Source organism: Aphelocoma coerulescens, chromosome 1, assembly GCF_041296385.1.
Source record: "Aphelocoma coerulescens isolate FSJ_1873_10779 chromosome 1, UR_Acoe_1.0, whole genome shotgun sequence".
In the NCBI taxonomy this organism is placed as follows: Eukaryota; Metazoa; Chordata; class Aves; order Passeriformes; family Corvidae; genus Aphelocoma; species Aphelocoma coerulescens.
In genome coordinates this window covers 103,474,756-103,493,910 of record NC_091013.1, presented here as the reverse complement: position 1 = coordinate 103,493,910, position 19,155 = coordinate 103,474,756, and the positions used below count along the sequence as shown (strand labels likewise).

General features: G+C 40.2%; 1 protein-coding gene across 17 annotated transcripts in view; it reads right to left on the bottom strand.

Moving 5' to 3' along the window:
* The window catches only part of BBX (BBX high mobility group box domain containing), a 153,462-nt gene that overhangs the window by 49,439 nt on the left and 84,868 nt on the right, over positions 1-19,155 (bottom strand). For 13 of the 17 annotated variants that reach the window (XM_069022140.1, XM_069022250.1, XM_069022219.1 and 10 more), the window contains 4 exons: positions 17,661-17,859; positions 12,207-12,274; positions 5,355-5,435; positions 3,051-3,131 (listed from right to left, as the gene is read on the bottom strand). In XM_069022140.1, the coding sequence (XP_068878241.1) occupies positions 3,051-3,131; positions 5,355-5,435; positions 12,207-12,274; positions 17,661-17,859 (429 nt within the window). Of the gene's footprint in view, positions 1-3,050; positions 3,132-5,354; positions 5,436-12,206; positions 12,275-17,660; positions 17,860-18,252; positions 18,407-19,155 lie in introns of those variants that run through there. The other 4 variants (XM_069022239.1, XM_069022259.1, XM_069022289.1 and 1 more) reach the window with 2 other exon arrangements.

Below are 19,155 nucleotides of genomic sequence, written 5' to 3'. Positions count from 1 at the left end.
AGAAAAAATTTAGAAAAGCTGCAGAAAGCAGAGTTTGGTGGTTTTGGATTTGTTTTATTTTTAAGATGGTTGAACTAGCAATTCTTTTGCTTCCATACCCCAGAAGCTTTTTCTTTAATAATGAGTAAGAGTTTAGGTAAGTAAATCCAAGAGGCACTCTTCTTTCCTCTCAAGGAAGCAATCACCACCATCTGTTCAAGTCTGCCAAACACACCTGCAAGTAAGACCAAGAGACAAAGGTGTCCCATCTGCTCCGCTTCCCTCTCATGGCAAGGAAGGGGACAGCGACCAGCCCCTGTGAGCAGACAGCCTGCAAACAGCCACTGCCCTAAGGAACATGGCCCACTGCTCAGAAATCACAGCCTCCAGAATGCCTTTCCATAAAGGTTCAAATGAGAAAGACAAAAGTACGGCCAAGTACTTGCAAGGTCAGAGCAGCCAAAAGCGTAACTTGACAACAGTCCAAATTTCAAAAAACTCTTATGAGGACATCACATCGTCTTTGAAGACCTCCAAGGCACTTGCCTCCACACCCACAGGACCAAAGGAGGTCTTGCTCCCAGGATTTTCATCATCTGTTGTGGCAAGTCACTGGGCAGGCCTCATTAGCCATATCCTGAGCAGCTTTAATTGACAACTAGAGCACTTGGGATATACAACCCGATGAAAGACTAACTGAGGCTGTAAGGACAAAAAAAATCCCATGCTACTCGACACATAACGAGCTGCTTCTGAGTGACAGGGCACTTGTACTCCTGGGGTAAAGGTGTCTGCTTTAAATGACAAACCTACTCAATGGGATCGCTGTCTTCACAAAGAGGCACTCTTACTCACCCTGCTGCAAAGGCGGTGAAGAGAAAGGCAACATATGAGGAACACCCAGCCAGAACCAAAACTGAGCTGGGATGGCTGCCAGAAGTCTCCAGGCACATAAGACCAGAGCACACTTCACATTTCTTCACAGGTCTACTTGGCTACTGGTAAAATAACTACTTTCTCTCCCTCTCTTTTTTCTTTTGTAGCACTGTACATTGCTGACAGCAGCCCACTGCAAATTGCTTGCCATAATTTAGCTCTCTAAATGCAGTAACGTGTTCATATAGACAGGATGCAGTAAGTGGCACAGTAAAGGAATAGGACATTTGCCAAATTTGACAAAGACAGCCTGTGCAAATGAAAGCCCTTATAGCTGAAAGAGCACAAGCAGCTTTAATAGCAGGGGAGAAAGCTTAAAGAGGTTCTGTAACGTGCTCAATACTTTCCCCTGTACAACCTAAATTAAATCATCAGGCTGTAAGCTCAGAAAAATGCCATTTCTCTACTGTTACAGACAAATGATGTTCATCACTGTCATGAAGGTTTCACAGGAAGAATAACCATGGCCAGCAAGGTGGAATTTTTAAATTTTGGGTTTTTTTCCCTCTTTTCCAGATTTGTCTCCTATTTCCAGCCCCAGAACAAAACCAACCCCTCCAGACTGCACACACATTTAAATATTTTTACAAGAAAAGGAGATTAACCCTGACTCTAAAACTGTCCTCAGCAAATCCTAATTAACTTTCTAAGCACCTCTTCTGCCTAACATTTGATGATTCATATGTGCACTCCAATGTGCCAAGTGAGCTCACTCAGCGTAATGGAATGCAACTCAATGCACTGTCACATCCATATGACAATTTTCAGGTTTGTCATTTTGTTTGTTCAACTAGAAGAGGAAGTGATTTTAGGTTCTGTGAAATTCTGATGGCTAAACTGGGTTTTATGTGACAATTTAAGAATGTTGTACTAGATGCAATACGTGCTCTGTTCAACTCTACAGACATCCAGAATGACTGAGATTCTTTACACTAAGTTAGCAGATTCACTTGCAGTATTATTCCAGTACTTTGCAATAAAATTAACAAGAAACGTTCCCCAGTTTGTATATTTTAACTTGGTTTAAAAGTCTGGCTCCAGCACATAGTTTTATCCTGCTGAATTCTACTTATTTTCTCAAAAGAACTTTGCAAATTAACTTCTAACTTTCAAAAATGTGGTACATATAAAAACACCTTCATGATTAGTGATATTAACTCTACTGTATCTTTTACAGGGATGTTTGTGGTCAGATATTTTCTGGCACCAGAATCAGTAAATTGATTTTTCTTCCTTGGCCCTCCTAAGGAAAACACCAAGGCCCATTCTAGCCAAGCTAAAAACACACAGTAGACAACTAGCTCAAAATTTAACAGAACGAAGTGTGAGGTATGTAGCCAAACCTCTGTAAACACCCAGAATAACAAACAGGGTATCTTTTAATCCCATTATGCTTCTCTGCGATAGCACCAGCTCCAATCCCAGCCTTTTCAGACACATACAAAATGCACCTGTGGCATAGCTGATTCTGCAAAGCAGTATCAGACTCCCCCAAATGGGCAAGAAAGGTATATTGTGTAGAAAGTCAATTCACAGAGGCACATTCATCACATGGGAGAAGAAATTCTTAAAAGCAGCATTTAATGAACTCCTAATCTTTAATATTTGGAGGAAGGCAGACAGGTTACATACTTATGGGTAATTGATAGGTTTGATAAGTCATCACCTAACAATGCTGTTAAATATCCTTGTAGCTGTTGTGATAAGCTTCCTTTGACCTGCAAGGATTCTTCAAATGATTCCTGCCCCTAGGGCAGTCAGCATTCTGCACTGCTGCAGCCTCTTCCACAGGCAGTGCACAGTGTCATTTCAGAATGTCTTTTAATTATTGTTTTCCTAGATGTAAATTAAAAGGCCATTTGCATAATCAGTCCGCAGTGATCCTTTGGGTATGGAAGGCTCAATAATGTTCACAAGTTCAGTATCTCATATATGCTACAGCTGGTAGAATTGGCCAACATCTCATCCAATCACTGGTTGTTCACCCCGTGGGTTTCCTAACACAATGCTGTCAGGAAGATATACATCTCCTGATGGGAATCCCTGATAAGACAGGGTGCTTAGCCATTCAGTGACAACTCTCACCGGTTCCCTGCTTCCTCCCATCCTCCCCCCACCACATTCAGCCATTATACCTCAGCAAACTGAAACAATGCAGACTCCTCCGTTTGTTTTACTGCCCCCAGGACTCCAGGCTGTGATGTGTTTGAAGAGATCTGTCAGGAAAACAATTATGCTTGTATTACCTAACTCTTCAGTTTCAGTATCACACTTCAACATGCTAAATTTATAATCTGTCATAAACAGACTCCTGGTACCCTAGAGTATGCAAACGAGTCCCAACACACCCTTAGAACAAACAGTATCTGCTTTCCAGGAAACACATAAACAAGTGATCTGTGAAATGGTAATCTTGAATTATTTTTCACAAGGAAAATCTTTCCTAGGATCAACAAAACAGGTTTTTTTTGAATGGCTTTTATTTGCCTGCTGATATGTCAAAGAAGGGTTAGCAACGAATACTTAACACTGTATTGTATTTCAAAGTACAGTGGAAGACCTGAGACTGCAGGATGGTGGTGATGATAGAGCACAAATTGCTGCTTAGCACAGAAGGTAAGTGTGGACAGCAACACAATGTGTGCAGGCATTTTGAGATACCAGATCTATCCCAGACACTAAGGTAGCTGCATTTCATACTGTTTGTGTCAATTAGTTTTGTTGCAATTGACAATTAATGTTAAACTTCACTCCAAGTACCAATTATTTTGCCACTGACACACATACCTACCATGCGCTGGTTAGGTGCACCCTTACTACAGGCTGTTTAACATCCTTGAAAAATAAGACTAGCTAATTTGCATTTCTAATTACTGATCATCAGTAAGCTACTTCTAAACCACATGTTTTAGCAGTGCAGGTGAGCTTGTTTCCTGGTGCCCACTGAAATTTTTCTTCAATGGGTAAGGAAAAGCCAGAGGTCAGAAGCCTGGCAGCACACAGCTCCTGCCTACTATCACATGGGTCTGGTACTTCCCTCCTTCAGCACTGTAAAATGAACTGAAACAATTAGGTGAGCTGGTATTTGTCTTACACTTTAAAAGATTCAGCAGTGAAATTCAAGAAACAGACCACTATCAGGAGGAACTATACAATATAAGACATTGCTCTACTGACAGCGTAAGCGCCCAGAAGCATCTCAGAAATACGGGAAGATGGATGTTGAATCATTACCACAGAAGTGTCATAAGTGATACTGGAATTAACCAATTCTAAGAAGCCTCTAAGTATTCCTTTTCATTGCTGGCACACCAGGCATTTCCTCTTCCTAACAAGAAAAGCCAGCAGGCTGTTTTAGAACCTAATTACAGGTTATCTACTTCACTCTGGCCATTAACTTTCATCAGAAATAAAGAATCAGTGCTCCAGTTTATTTCTAATACATTTGAAGGACTTGGATCTTAAGCTGGAACTCAAGGGCTTGTGCACTGATGTTAAAACAAACCAACTGAAAGAAAGGTCCCATTTTCTGTGTGCTAGGATTGCAGTGTATCTGCTCCAGAAGTGATGATGTTTTAAGGAGGAATATGAGGGTGCACAAGGCAATGGGTATTAAAGACACACAAGTCAGATTCACAGCTGGTGTGAATACAGGTAATAAAAAAACCCCACTATGACAAAATTTCTTTCCATATACACTTACTTAAAAATTACCCAGTGTCCTGTAAAATCAATGTCTATACAACTAAATATTTCTGTGTCATTATTATGACTATTTCAAAAGTTGGAACAATACCAACAAACAAGTGATGCTTGCAGAGGGCCAGAGTTCCTTGCAATCTCATTTTTATCATTTTATATCAATGAAACCCATTAAGACTTGGATGAAACTGTATTCTTCAAAGAAAAGAACAACAACACACACCACAGTTGCACTTCTGGTAATTACTGGAGTATGTTGACAAAAGTATTGTACATTGCAAAGTTAAAGCACAGTTGCACAGAGCTGTTTGGTGGTTACAGGAGAAAATTTTGGAAATTTAAGAACTACAATTATTTTTGACAGAGCTGATGACTAAAGCAGCCCCAGCAGATTAGAAACATAATACAACATCCAAATACATATTAAAACCTTAATATTAACTAGAGTTAATAAGGCTCTAGTTTAAAACTAAGTGCAGGAATGACATATCTCCAAATTACAGCTTAAACCACAGCTCCATTATTGCACTTGGGTTTCCACCATGGTCCTAAACACACTCTCCTGCACTTCAAGTCTGACCAAACTAATAAATGATTCAACAGCATAAACCCAAAAATGAGGGAACGAATAAAAGTATCAATTTTAGTTAAAGACATTTGATTTTTCTTTCAGCTGGACATCAGATGCTTCTTAAAAGGAAACACTTGGAAAGAAAATCTTTTTTGAAGAAACTCACCTCTGCGAACTGAAACAATGATGACTTCTGACAGCCTTCTGTAGAATTAGCTGCATCAGACTGGCAAGTACTGGAGGAAACCTGAAACAAGAAGTGTGCAGAGTAAGACCTCAAAGGTGGTTCTCTCAAGCTAAAAACAACAGTGAGCAAAACAAACCATTTAAGAGAAGAAGGACAAGTTAATATTTCAGAGTCCTGGAAAAATTAAATCATATTTGTAGATGAAAACATAGTTTAGTACCCATTTTAATGCATTTGAAAACTGTCTTAGAAGAAAGACCACAAAAATACCAGGGTTTTTTTTCTCCTTTTATAATTCTGAACTTGTCAGAATAGTTTTATGCAATAGAATACTCAAAGGATTATACTGGACTATGCACGTAAGTATCTAGTCTTGGTGATGCTATCAACACTGCTGTATCTGTATTTTGTGCAATCATTCTGAGTAAGATTACTTAGAAGGTTAAAAGAAATTTTGAGACACAGTTGCTGACAGGAATACTTACTAGAAAAATAATCTCCAATCATAACAGCATGAAAATAAGTAGATAAGGGTAGTACAAGCCTAAAGTTTCTCAAAACATGTACCTAAACATACATTTTAGGGGTGCTTTTGAGAAGCAGTGCAAGAAAGTCAGTATACCTGAAAACAAAATATAAAGAAGTGATTGTTCAAAACCAAAAGCCTTATTTGAATTAACACAGATCTTACCCATGGTATTCTTATTAGCCAGAAATGTGCTAATCAAGCATAATTCTGTAAAGGAATTCTATCAAATATGATACATTCATTAAGTGTCACATTTGAGTGTAAAAGATTTACAAGTGTAACTCCTAGGAAACTGGGGTACTGTTAGTATAAAATAAGGTATGTAACATGGCTAGTAAGAAACAGAAAAAAAGGAAGGAGGATTTGTAAGATTTTAGAAAAAGTAACCAGATGGAAATTTTTTCCCCAACAACTTCTTTCCCCTTGAAATTTCAGTTTATTTAAAAGATTAAAAAATAAATGTGGGGCTTTTCCCTTATACATTACCTAAACAAGCATTTCAACAGCTTTTATTGGTGAAAGTACACCTAATATTTAGCTACTGACTGCACCTGTTGGTAGTAAGCACAAAGCCCCACAACACACACAGGCCTCCAGCATGTGCAGCTTGCCCTGCTGCTCCTGCTGCTGGTTTGTCTGATATCCTGAAGCACTGCAATAGCAACAGCAGCATTTGGTTTCAGGAATCTGCTATCCATGTTCTCCTGGAAACACTACATCCAAGTGTAGCAACCCACAGGCCAAGGGGAAATATACCAACACGACAATTTGCTTACAAACACAAACAAACTTGTTTCTTCCCTGCCATAAAACTGAGCAGCAACAGTGACTCCTGTGATCTGTATTTCCCCTGTATTTATTAAACACTGAGTAGGATGTTTTATCATTGGGCCATGGGAGTACAGCAACCCAAAGGGCCACAAAGAATTATTTTTAATGTCTATCTTTTGCCTTTTTTGCCTACGTTGTGCTACTGTTTTCACTGATGTAATGTTTATTACTGACTTTTATCATGTTTCTGCACAATCTGTTTAAGATGTCTGTGCCTCAGCAGTATTCTGGACTGTACAGGAAAAGCATCTTGCTGCTGTTGAGTGACCCATCTCTGAAGGTCTGAAGAAATGCAGAGTATCTGAGGTTGCTGCTTGCATGTCTGAGCAATCGTTTAGTTATTTCAGGCCACTGCACTGGTGGGACTCTTAAAGGAATAACCAAAATTTGGACTTGGTTTCCCATCTAACTTAAATTTTCTGCAGTTCAACCAGCTGCCTTATACAGCTTAGTTTGCAGTGTCTATTGAAGAAGTTTGTAAGTGGAGCATTTCCAATGCAGCACAGAAAAGGGCACTGCTTTGCTTAGAGAAGCCATGTGGAAGCTCCCTGTCCCCAAATCAGGGCCGTGCATACCTGAACTCAGCCCACCTGTCAGAACGAGACCGCAGCTTGCCAGCTCCCTTGCTGATCTAGGGCCACATCCACACGCTTGTGTCAGCACCAGCCGGAGCTGGCAAGGCACAAAGCAGCTCTGAGTTCAGAGCCATTCAGCCACTGAGCCCCAGAGCACCATGCTGGAGTGGCAGTGCCCTTCCAAGAGGGGCTATCCTGGCTCAGCCCCCACAACACAAGCGCAGTCAGACGCTCAGGATGAGCCTTCTTGCTGCCTCAGAGGGCATGTGCTGGGGCCTGGGCACAGCTTGTACACCTGGTGGCACAAGAACCACTTGCTGAGGGAGGCGTGAAGCCCAGTTTTCCACAGTTTTGTGTGCAGAGGACAGATTGCTGGTGCTCAGTAACTCTGTGGAGATTTTGTGGTTGGAACCACTAGGCTTTTCCTATCAATTCCTGCTACTTTTTAAAAAGTTAATGCTGTTGCCTTTACTTGACAGAGCACTAATTTAAGCTTGTGTCTTCTACTCTGCTGCTCCCCAAACATTCTTGACCTGTGGGAAACTTACTATCTCCAGGACTTCTAACCTTTGCCAAGCTGAACCTGATCAAAGCAGGGGAACAGATACACATATAGTGCCATTTTATACATCTAATTTCCTGCTCTAATAAAATGTCCTCAACATCCCATTTCTTCTCCTCTTTCCTCCTCCCAATCTTCCCTCAAGCTGCACTGAGAGATTTTTCACTTCTGATTCACGCTTTGCACAGACCCTGTATCACATGCAAGATTTTTTGTTCTCAAAAAGAAGGAAACCACAAGGATACCTCTGTGGCCTTCCTTTCCCTGCGAGTTACTATAACCTGCTCTAAAACAATCACACCGAACAAGGGTGGCAGAAAACCCCTGGGACAGCCTCACTCTGACTAGTGCGAGGCTTCAGTGCTGCTAGACAGGCAGGCTTTGGATGACGCTACGGATTTCGGGATTTCTGGGCACTAACCTACATAGAGTCCACTAGGTGCTGCTGTAAGGCAAGGAAAGGGCCTGACGGACAAGTAAGGGAGATGTGCAGGGAGGCAAACGGGCAAGCAAGGAGCGCTGCTCACCCAGCTTCAGCCTTGCTGCCATCAACCTGTGGAAAGGACCAGGCTTTGCCTGGCCACAACCACAGCAGCTGGAGCAGATCCATCCGGCATATCTGCTCGGGTGTTCAATAAAATATGCTCATACACCATTGTCTTGTGTAACTGAGGAAAGCATCCAAAATGCAGGGGGAACTGCACAGCCAAGTCTTTTGTCGACTACCTGTAGGGTCTGTAGCTTCTCTTGACAATCTGCTTAGTAACGCCAGCTGCTGTCTAGAAATCAGTCACCTCCCGACACTGAATTCTGTTATCAGAAAAGAAACTCTCTAGTCTATTGCAAAAATTTGCAAAAATAGAAACATACTGGCAACATACAGAGACTGCAACTGAAGTCTCAAAACAATTCTGTAAATATCACTGTTGTGCCTCTTCCCATCCTCCTGCTGGCAGGTCACTTGGTTACCTGACATCTGGGCTTCTGACAACTTGAAGATTAAACACCTCACTTGATGTGGGAGACAGAGGAGTAGAAACTCCTGCAATTAAAGGAGGCTTTGATTTACAACCCTGGAAGAGACTAGGTCTGGCTTAATTGACAAAGATTTGTGGACTTTAAGCAACAGGATTACAAACTTGTGTTCCTATCATTATAAGTAAAATTGTACAGTGGGTGTTTTGGTGAAGGGTTTTAAAATATAATAGTGTGATTTTATATAGTTTAAGTTAAGAATTTAGATGGTATAAGAGAGACATCTGTGTGTACGTGACATGAGAAGTTACTGGTCAAAAACATAGCTGCATTGCAGTGAGAAGTGCCACAGGTGATAGGTCATTAATCTAAAACAAAGTGTCGTTTTAAGTATCTATTGGATTAGAAAGTTATAAATTACGATGTAACCCTAAATCTTGTGACTAGTCGCCATTACTCGGAGGTGTTGTAAAAGCTCACACCTCGACTGATGAGTTTGTTATTTTAAACAATAAATTCGTGTAGTTGCATAGTCCCATCCCCGAAAAGTTATTTTCCTCCGACACGTGAAGCGCGAGAAACGGACAAGTGAAGCCGACAACTTGAAAAAAACCCCTATCCATTTCTTTAGCATACACTTGGCAGAACATCAGCAGGTGTTGAATATGTTTCATTGGCATTAGCAGACTTCTAAGTACTTCTAAGGCCTTCATCCTCTCTCAAGTGCTGAGCAAAACTGTGCCAGTGCTGCCCTCCCCTCCACTAACAACCTTAAGATTGTAAGACTATATAAGACCTATGCTTACAAGGCCACCCAAGCCTGTGTAATCATACATACGCACAGCAGTCAATCTGCATGTTGACAGGTAATCCTGTGTCAGGTAATCCTGTGTCTGGCAGACCCCCAGTTTAAGAACCACATATGTGCACATGCATTTTAAGTGTATTCACACACTTTAATGATAATGCAGACTACGTGATATAATTTAGAGCATTCCTTAAAAAATGACAGTCTGTCCTTTTTTTTTAAATAGAAATGCCAAGGCTTCAGATGTACAACACGTATTTATATACTTACGTGCATATAAAAACAATACATATATTCTCCACAATAAAGCCAATTTCTGAACCTCTTCACTAACCATACCTCAGCAGTCACTTTAGTACACCGTAATTCTCTCCCCATGAGGATACCAACTCTAACGTAACACAACCGACTCCTCTCCACTGAAGAGGAATGCAGCTTCCTAACTCTACAATCAATTCTCGAGCTGTTTTCTGAGCCTGTCATACTACCTCCTAGCGTGTTCTAACCTCACAGATCTTGGTTTAAGTGTGAGACCATAAGCATGGAAATGCAGCCATAAATTCTCCTAAAAGCATGCGAAGATGACCATCTTACATCTCTCCTGTGCCCGAGGGTGGAAAGACAGAAGAGCTGCCCAGTTATTCAACTCTAAATATGTTCAGGATCTTTACTGCATTTGGGAAACACATGCCTAAGAAATATTTGTTCTGTATCTATTCACCACTGAAACATAAGAAAATAAAGAAAAAATGAAAGACACACTAGGGCTGCTACACAAAAGAAAGTGAGAAAGTCTCCCAGCACCTGGACACACAGCTGGAGACTAACTCCTGCTAACATGCAATGAGGAGCACTGAATTTTGTTCATTTGGGTCCCTTTAAGAATACCAATCACCCCGATGGATCTGGAGGAGGTATTTTACAAAGGAGACCCTCAAAAATAAACAGAGATAAGCAGTTTACTGGAAAAGTGCTCTGTCCCTTAACCACTTGTCAGATAGGGTAGGACAATTAAAATATGGTAACTCACTATGGGCTAAGTTATAGCCCGTCATGATTTTAACAACAGCCAAAAAATCCCCCAACTAGTTTTGTCTGGGCTGTATTCATGACAATTATTTTGCTCTGCATTTATGGGGAAAGCAGATTACACAGCTTGCTTCTTTGATGTGGAGGGTCAGGTTTCAAAAGAGTAGAGTGTAGTTTATACATAAAGTGAATATTTAATCACAAGTCATATTGCACACTTCTATCAGAAAAAATGGGGATTATGTAGGCACATGGGAAGCATGTCTTCTGCTCAAAATTAGAAAGTTTTGATTCAAAGAACTTCCATGTACTAAAACAATGACAAACCCTGCTTTTTGATGTGACTCTAAACATACATGTAGATTTATAATTCCTACACTGCCATCTGAAATCATACTTGAGGCACTTGTAAAATCAAGACACCTCAGCTCTCAAGGTCATAGAAAAGATCTTTTTTAAAGAAATGTAGTATCAGTGACTACAATATACCTTCCCTCACATTTAAATGTAACAGCATATAAAAGCAGCTTCTATGCTCCAAGCTAAGAGATTACAAGTTTGAGAAATATAGGACAGTAAAATTTTAGCACAAAATAATGTATTTCTTTTCACTTTTCTGTCCACTTTGCATGAGTGTTTCTTATTTTCATGCTGCAGCACAGAAGGCCAGTACCCACACAGCACAAAAACTTCCATGGCTAAAACTGGTGTGCACAGCATTGAAGAGTCCAGGCATTACAGGAGCAATGCATCTCAAATGCACTACACATATAGATTAAGTAAATTATTGCTTTTCCTTCCAATAACAACAAGAAGAGAGCTTTCTCCTAGAGTTAGAGATTTATGGCAGTGACTACTTATTATACTCAACAAAGAAGCCACCTTTTGAACAATTTTCAAAGCTTGCCTATAAAACAGATGATATTAATAATCAATCTAAAGAAAGACCAGAGATCTCTGCACTACTGGAGATATGCAAAAACACTTACTAGACTCCTTTGCAAAAGTGTAAAACATGTTTGTGATGGCAACTGAACTACAAACTTCTTTTCAGACTTAAGGGTTTAGTGAACAGGAGTAGACTGCAATACTTCAATTACTGCTTAGCACTTGTATGGCTTCAGAATGCATATACAGTGATGCTGACTTTGTAGGAAATTATTTATTTGTTAGTGCCAAGGCCACAGTTATGTGAGGCATTGCACAAGCATATAAAATCCTTGCCCAAAAAAGCTTGCAAACCACCTGTTTGTTAACACAGTCACTGTATTTCAATCCTTCTACCTCTGACAATGTCTCTTCATGGGGCAGACTTGACTGGTGGGATCAAGTATCAGCAGAGTTAATACTGAACTGTGCCCAACCTCTACATTCACAGTTGGGATACAAGACTCACACTTCATTCCCAGCTGAGGTTACCTGAAGATGAGTCCTAACCTTCCTTCCCCACTGGTCAAATATTACTCTTAAAAGCCTTTTAAACTGACAGCTTGTGTTTAAGGGAGAGAAGAGAGCTCCTTACCTCTTGTGCAGTAAGTGCATGTTCCCCAGCTAGAAGCAGCATACTCAGGCCTCCCATTTGTGTAGGATCTGTTAAAAGAGTAAACCAAGTCTTAAGTTGCTTGTTTAAAAAACCTACCACTTGCACCACTAAAGCCCCAGAAGACTACTTGTCACAGACACTCTCAGCAAGCTGCCATAAAAGGCAGTTCAAGAGAATCACAAATAACCATTTCTGTACCCTCTGGGAAGGCTTTCAAAGCTGTTTGAAGGATTTAATTGGATTTGTGTGCTTAACACCCCATTGCATGGATTTACAATTTTACTGCCAAAGGTTTTATGTACTACAGAGATGAATATCTTTAAAACAGCAACTGTAATGATCTCATACATAAATATACACAAAGATGCTCTCATAATGCACAGGTTTATAAGTAATGCTCCTACCAAGGGAGGGGGCTCTTCCTTGGCAACTGAACAAATAAAAGGATCGAACAAAACAACACCATCAAGCTCTGAAGTAAAATTTCTATTTTCATTTGTCTTTAATTTAGAGCTGTATTTAGTGGTGAAAAGTGCCAGCCTGACAGCTCTGAAGCATAAAGCCAGAACAGCACAAGCACTGGCCAGGCAAGCTGCCTGCCTACTTGCTGCCCTGCCAATACAATATATAATTGAGGAATGTAAAATTGAGATATAAATGTTCTTTCTCCAAGTATTTGATACTGACAGCTTTTCCCCTCCGGGCTTCCTGCACCTCAGGAGCTCAGAAAATGACAAGAATTGAAAGCAATAAACTCTGACACTGCATTACTCATGGAGTAGCTTTTCCACTCAGAACAGTGGTTGCTCTTCATCACTATGAAGACTAATTGTCTGATTTTGGGGGAATGCCTTGGAAGCAATGCAGGCGCCTGATTTAACAGTGTCATGTAGAGAGAAGATGACAGACAGTGGCCAAATGTCTCATACAACAGCCACGATGTGAGTGGAATTTTTTGATCTTTTCAGCTGACATGGGCCAAACCTGTACCTGTAAACCTCCAAACAATTTAGTGCTACTGATGATCACAGCCCAATTCATGGGAATACTCATCGATGCTGTTTAATGCAATACCACAGATGCTGCCCAAAGTCTTCCTGCACACAGCGTCTCTCACTGACATTCACAATGTAAGTTTTTTCAATAGTCTTTTAGAAGGGCATTAAATAGAAGCAGAGGAAAACAATGTAAATAAACCAGGCTCATTCACTTCCTCATGGATAGAAGAGTGGCTTATTATAAAATAGCATTAAACAGGCATCCTAACTGGCACGTAGCTTCAAACCCAATATCCAACTGGAATTAACTTTTTCCTTCACCGTAATAAATTCATAGAAAGCATGTGGGAGGCTTGGTTTTGTTTAAGAAGTTTGTCTTTTTAAATAAAAAAAGAAAAAAAAATCACCCTTCTATGAAAAGACAAAGCACTACCAAAAGTGTAGGATCTAGTAACAAGAAGAGACACAGAAAATATGAAGGGTCAGTAAGTTTCTAAGCACAGTTCGTAAGTGAAATGATCCTGTCAGCAACAGCACTTTTTGCCATCCAAGTAGTTCATCAGAAACCATTCAGTCCTTCAAACCAAAAGACATCAGAGCAATTAGGAAGTGAAAAGTGAATATGTATCTTGAAAGATAATGCCTGAGCAAGCAGTTAATTTGGAGGAAGGAGAGACTGGAAGAGATCTCCAGGCCTACCATAAACCTACTGAGCCACATATTAAACAGTAAGGCCTTGGCTGGTTGCTTTCTACTTTCTTTACTCTCTTTGGAAGGCATTTGCAGGATCCAAATCTTCTAAGCATTAAGGGCTTTTTTCCTGTTTTTAGCTTAAATATACTCAGGGCCAGGTAGTACATGGTTTTTCTGGTACTCACATCTTTATGATTAGTAACAGTTTCCCAAAATGGTATCTCCCTTTTCTGCATTTAAGGACTCGTCCTACTGTTCTTCCACTTGCCTTCCTTGTCTAAACAATTCAAGCCCATCCATCTCCCTCATTCCAGTCACTTCTAAAGCTCTCCTCTGCAGTTACCCCAGGTGGAGTTCATCTTTCTTGTATTTGGATGACCAGCAGGGCAACCACATCAGATGAGGGGGTTCCTGCAAACATTTTGCCTGACCAACTGCAGTATAGAACTTTGTTATGTCCACATCACACTGATAACTCCCAGCTGCTCTTTTGTACTTTATTTTAGTTACCTAGTTACTTTAGTTGAAGTTCGTCCTTTTCCCCCTCCCCAGTTTTGGCCATCTCAAGAACACCCAGTTTATGACTGTAAAATTCTTGCCCCTTTTCTAAATATCTTCCTGGTAGTTTTGGCTTTCTGCCTTTCAAGTAAGTAGCTTATCATAAGGGGACAAAGACAGAAGTGTGGGTTAGTGTTTTTCTTCTGAAGTAAGCAAATACTTAAACTGTTTATTTAAATAGAAAAATTAAGAGGAAGGAAAAAATGACAGATAAATGGAAAATAAAAGTTTCATGTGATGCTTGAACAACTTGAACACTTATGCTGCAGCTGTAGCAGAGGGTTGGTGCTTAGACGTCTGCTCATGATAAAAACAAAAATCCTTCTGTTAAGGTTTCCAATTACAAAATAACTTCACCTAAGGGAAGACAAAATGTACATATCCAAACACTGCCATATGCTTACAATGCCTTCTCAGCACAATAACGTTTCTCTTCTGGCACTAGGAGCTTACTGGTATCAAGAAGAATTTTAAGGGGTATTCTACAGAATTTATTCTTAAATCAACAGTACTGGGAAAACAGCACACACATTTGACTTGCAGAATGGGAGGCGATTCATGACTTTCTCAACAGCTTTTAATATTGATGAAACTTAAAACCACCTCTCTGTTTAGGAATGACATACTTTGTTAGTACTGGGCGGGTTACAGACTCAGCAGGCTGGCTTGTTCATCATTGCCATTTCTCAGTCAGAGGAAACAACGAACTGAGGAAGTACTAAGTAGGAAGTACTAAGTAGGAAGAAGGCCAGCAGGAACCAGCTTCAACTAACTTTTACCTGGGTGCATAATTACGCTCCTTCCTGAAAAACAAAAACTGCGTTTCTATAGGAATATAGCCTACTCTAGAAGAGTCTTTCTTCCACCCTTTGCCTCACTAAAAAGCATTTTGGCATGGATGGTTTTCTTCTGAAGCAAAAATATGCAAGTGCTGGGAATCTCACACACTTGTATGGCAAAGCTGTTGCAAACAGCAGTTGTCTTTGCCCTACACCCTACACAGGTAGGCCATGCCATGAGAAAAACATGCTCAGTTACAGCTTCCAGGCTGGATGATCAAGGACACCACTAGTGGGTCTGCAGGTCAGAAGACCAATGTTGGTGCCACACCTCACCTTCTTGACATAATGGTAGGTCAGCATGAGAGACTTAAATATGGGATGGTTATTCTTGTAAAGCCAAAAAATAGAGGACAGAAACAGCCTGTGTGGAACTGAAAAAAACAAAGCAAGATCTTGCTCTCTACGTATCAATTATCCAAAATAAAATGTAATATACAAAAAGCAATCAAGCCATGATTAGCAACAACCAACAAATGAAACAGATTTCCTGGCATGATTCTGGACTCATATAAACCCTGTCCTGAGGAAGTTACCTGCCTTGAAGATACAAGAGAATCAGTGGTATTTCAAAGGTAGGAGTGTTTTTGAGGTGGTTCAGCTACATTTCAGTTCATTAGCTAGTATAAAGCCTGGATTTTAAAGAGATTGTACTGGGTAGAAGAGTGAAAGTTGAATTGAACTATCATGTGAAGTCAAGCGGAGAGGAGCACAATAAACATCATTTAGCACAAACTGGTATATAGTTGACAAAGCAGTAATCCATTTGGCATGGCACACTTGCCATGATGTGGATGCTGCTAACATCTCTGTCAGAAGCTGTCATCATTTTATGAACTATTCTTATACTCAAGATATTGCCAGCCTCCACTGACATGAGGACTGGAGCAAGATCCTTATGAATTACTGTGCTCATTGACTCACCCTGCAGAAAAAAAAAAAAACAAAATCAAAACTATCACAGGCAGCACAATAGGACTTTCTTCAGAAATGAAAGGCTCTATAGATAAAACAATGGATTAGTTTCTAATTAATTCTTAATTTCTCTGTCCCCTACTTTGACAGGTATTGATTCAAGACCTCTGTACTAAAAAACTTGACATTAGGATAGCCCAGCAGGAGCACTGGGGGCTGAATGAGAAGCAGATTAAGGCTTGTTACTTGTTCTGTGTGTTAAGTCAACAAATATTTAAGGAGCATAGAAATGACTCCTCTAAAAGCAAAAGCAGAATGGTCTGAAGGGGCTTGTGATTTTTGGAACTGGTCTCCCATATACTGGAACTATGCAGCATGAAAAACTTTTATTTTGATCACATTTCACAGTTCCTGAAGAGCCAGAAGGAATTTCATTACAGGAATTTTCATACCACTATACTAAGGTATACATGCCTCTTTATCCCTTTTCATCCTTTTACATTTGTTCCATAAAACCATTTTCTACTCTCCAGCTCTCTCTAAGCAGGAAAGTCCTATCTGCTACACACCTGTCATAAACCAGGTAGGATATGACAAAGTTTCTAATTTTATAAATATTGATGCATCTGAAACTTTACACAAGCAAAAAAAAAAATGGAGAAAAAAGGGAAAAAGGAATGGCAAGGAAAAAAATTTTCTTCTACCTTACTGTTAGGTTCCTAAGGTGCCAGTATTTAACATTATTGTCCCTGTATTTCAAGGTCATGATTACAACAGTCCTGCTATTTATGGATTATCAGTGAGAGATTATCTGCTTTTCACCAGTTCAGACACTCCACCTACACTTCTTCACATACTTCTTTTTTTCTTCAAATGTTTAGAAGTTTAGAATTCGCTTCTCCAAGACATAATGGGCAAAAGAGCACATTTAAGTGCAATTACATTATGCTTCCCTTGATTTAAGCACAGAAAAGTTAACCCCACTGGTACATTAATCGACAAGAATATTAACATATCCAACTCCAGAGACACCCATGAATTATTTCTGCAAACAGTAAATTACTGAACAGAGTAAGCTTTTTATGACAGAGAAAGAGAATGCACACAATCAGTACTTTCCTTTTTGACCAGAGAATGAAAGTCTCTAACAGCAGATAAGCTGGAATCAAAAATCAATCAAATCTGGGCCCAAAATGGGGTATGAGTTAGGATGCCTCATATGTGGACTTGACTCTGGAAAATAAATCATGCACTATGGAAGATTTTAGAAAGTTGTTACACAGCGGTTTAACTACAGTTTTGGAAACTTAATCTGGGACACTACTGTACCACGTGCAGTAAAGAAAACTGGTATCCCAGTTCAATTTCAATACCACATCCCCAGACAAAATGAGGATGCTACAGCTAAGTAACATGGATGGAAATCTCACCTGCCATCCCAAAGTTAAGTTGTGGCATTTCTTCACTTTTGGTTACTTTCCTTGGGCTTGGTAAGTCTTTTGCAGAGTCTGATGCAATGGCCCATAGCTTTTTCCTGTTTGTAACACTGGATGCCTGGGTCTTCACGGGTTTGTTGGTTGTGGGGCACCACTTGTACCCTGGGTTTGCTTTCATAAATGCATCCTTGTACTAGAAAAGAAAACAAAAATTAGCATTCATGACAATATACTCTAAACAGGACAACACAGAACACTGCATGTAAGAGGATTTAATACAGTAACTAATCCTTAAATATCTTGATTTTTTAACAGTTTAATCACATGCTTAGAGTTCAACCACCAACACAATTTGCTAGGAAGAAATATTAAGATAAGTAGAATTGTATCTAAAGAAGTGGGTTTTCTCTTTCCTATCCTAAGAGTCTATTACCCAGAGCAGGCTGAAGTTCTGATCCTGCAAACTGCTTCCCAGCGCTTGTATGCTCATGCTCTGAGAAACAGATACTTGAATTCTTTTGCAGGTTTACTTTCTAGTTTGAATTAAAAACACACATTTAGCAGTAAGTGCAGTATGATGCCTTACCTTGCACTCATTCTTCTCTAACAGTTCTGTATTTTAGAATATTTGAGTACATGCTTTCCCAAACCAGGCAGCAAAAACAAATCACAACCAATATAATGTCATATTCAGTATCTTGTGATACACCATCCCAATGCTCCTTCCGAAACGTACCATGCTGTATGGCTGCATAAAACAAACTGTGACCATTTAAAACATTCTTTGGCCTTGAGCACCCAAGCACACATCTCAGTTGTTTGCTGTGTTCTTGGTATGAGGCAGCAAAACAAAGGAAGCCAAACTACACATGGGGGGGTGGGGGAAAGGGTCTGGATCCCACAGTTTGGAGGGTGGGGGAAAGGACCAGGATCTGTTTTTTTCACAAAACAAAACATCAACGTTTTCCAAGAATCTTACTGCCCACATTAAACCAAGATTTTTGAATGTTAACAGTAACAGAAAGACTGTGTTTCAGTATTTTACATGTGTTGCTATGCAAGGTTGAGAACTGGCAAATCAGAGGAACATGCCACACATTCCAGCTGCAGATGTTTGCCTAACAACTGATAGGGGTGTACAGAACTTGCTGCTGTGGGAGCCTACCCAGCAAGTACCAGTGCTCACCACAGGGAAAAGGAACCCAACACCACTTTACAGCTGGGTAGCTCTTAATGGCAGCAAACAACCAAAAGAGCGGCTTTGTGCTTGGAAGTACGTGGCAGGGCAGATGCAGGAAGTTTGTTCTGTGATTACATGTTCCCACCCACACAGCTGTCATCAGTCCCAGTCATGGCACAGAGAAGCACCTATGTTTCATGCACATGCATGCAAAGAAATACAGAGAGGGAAAAAAGTCTCTTGGGCATCAAATACAGAAACAGCACTGAAAGCCTTGTCCTCTGCATGAGCCACTACAGTGTTTTCCCA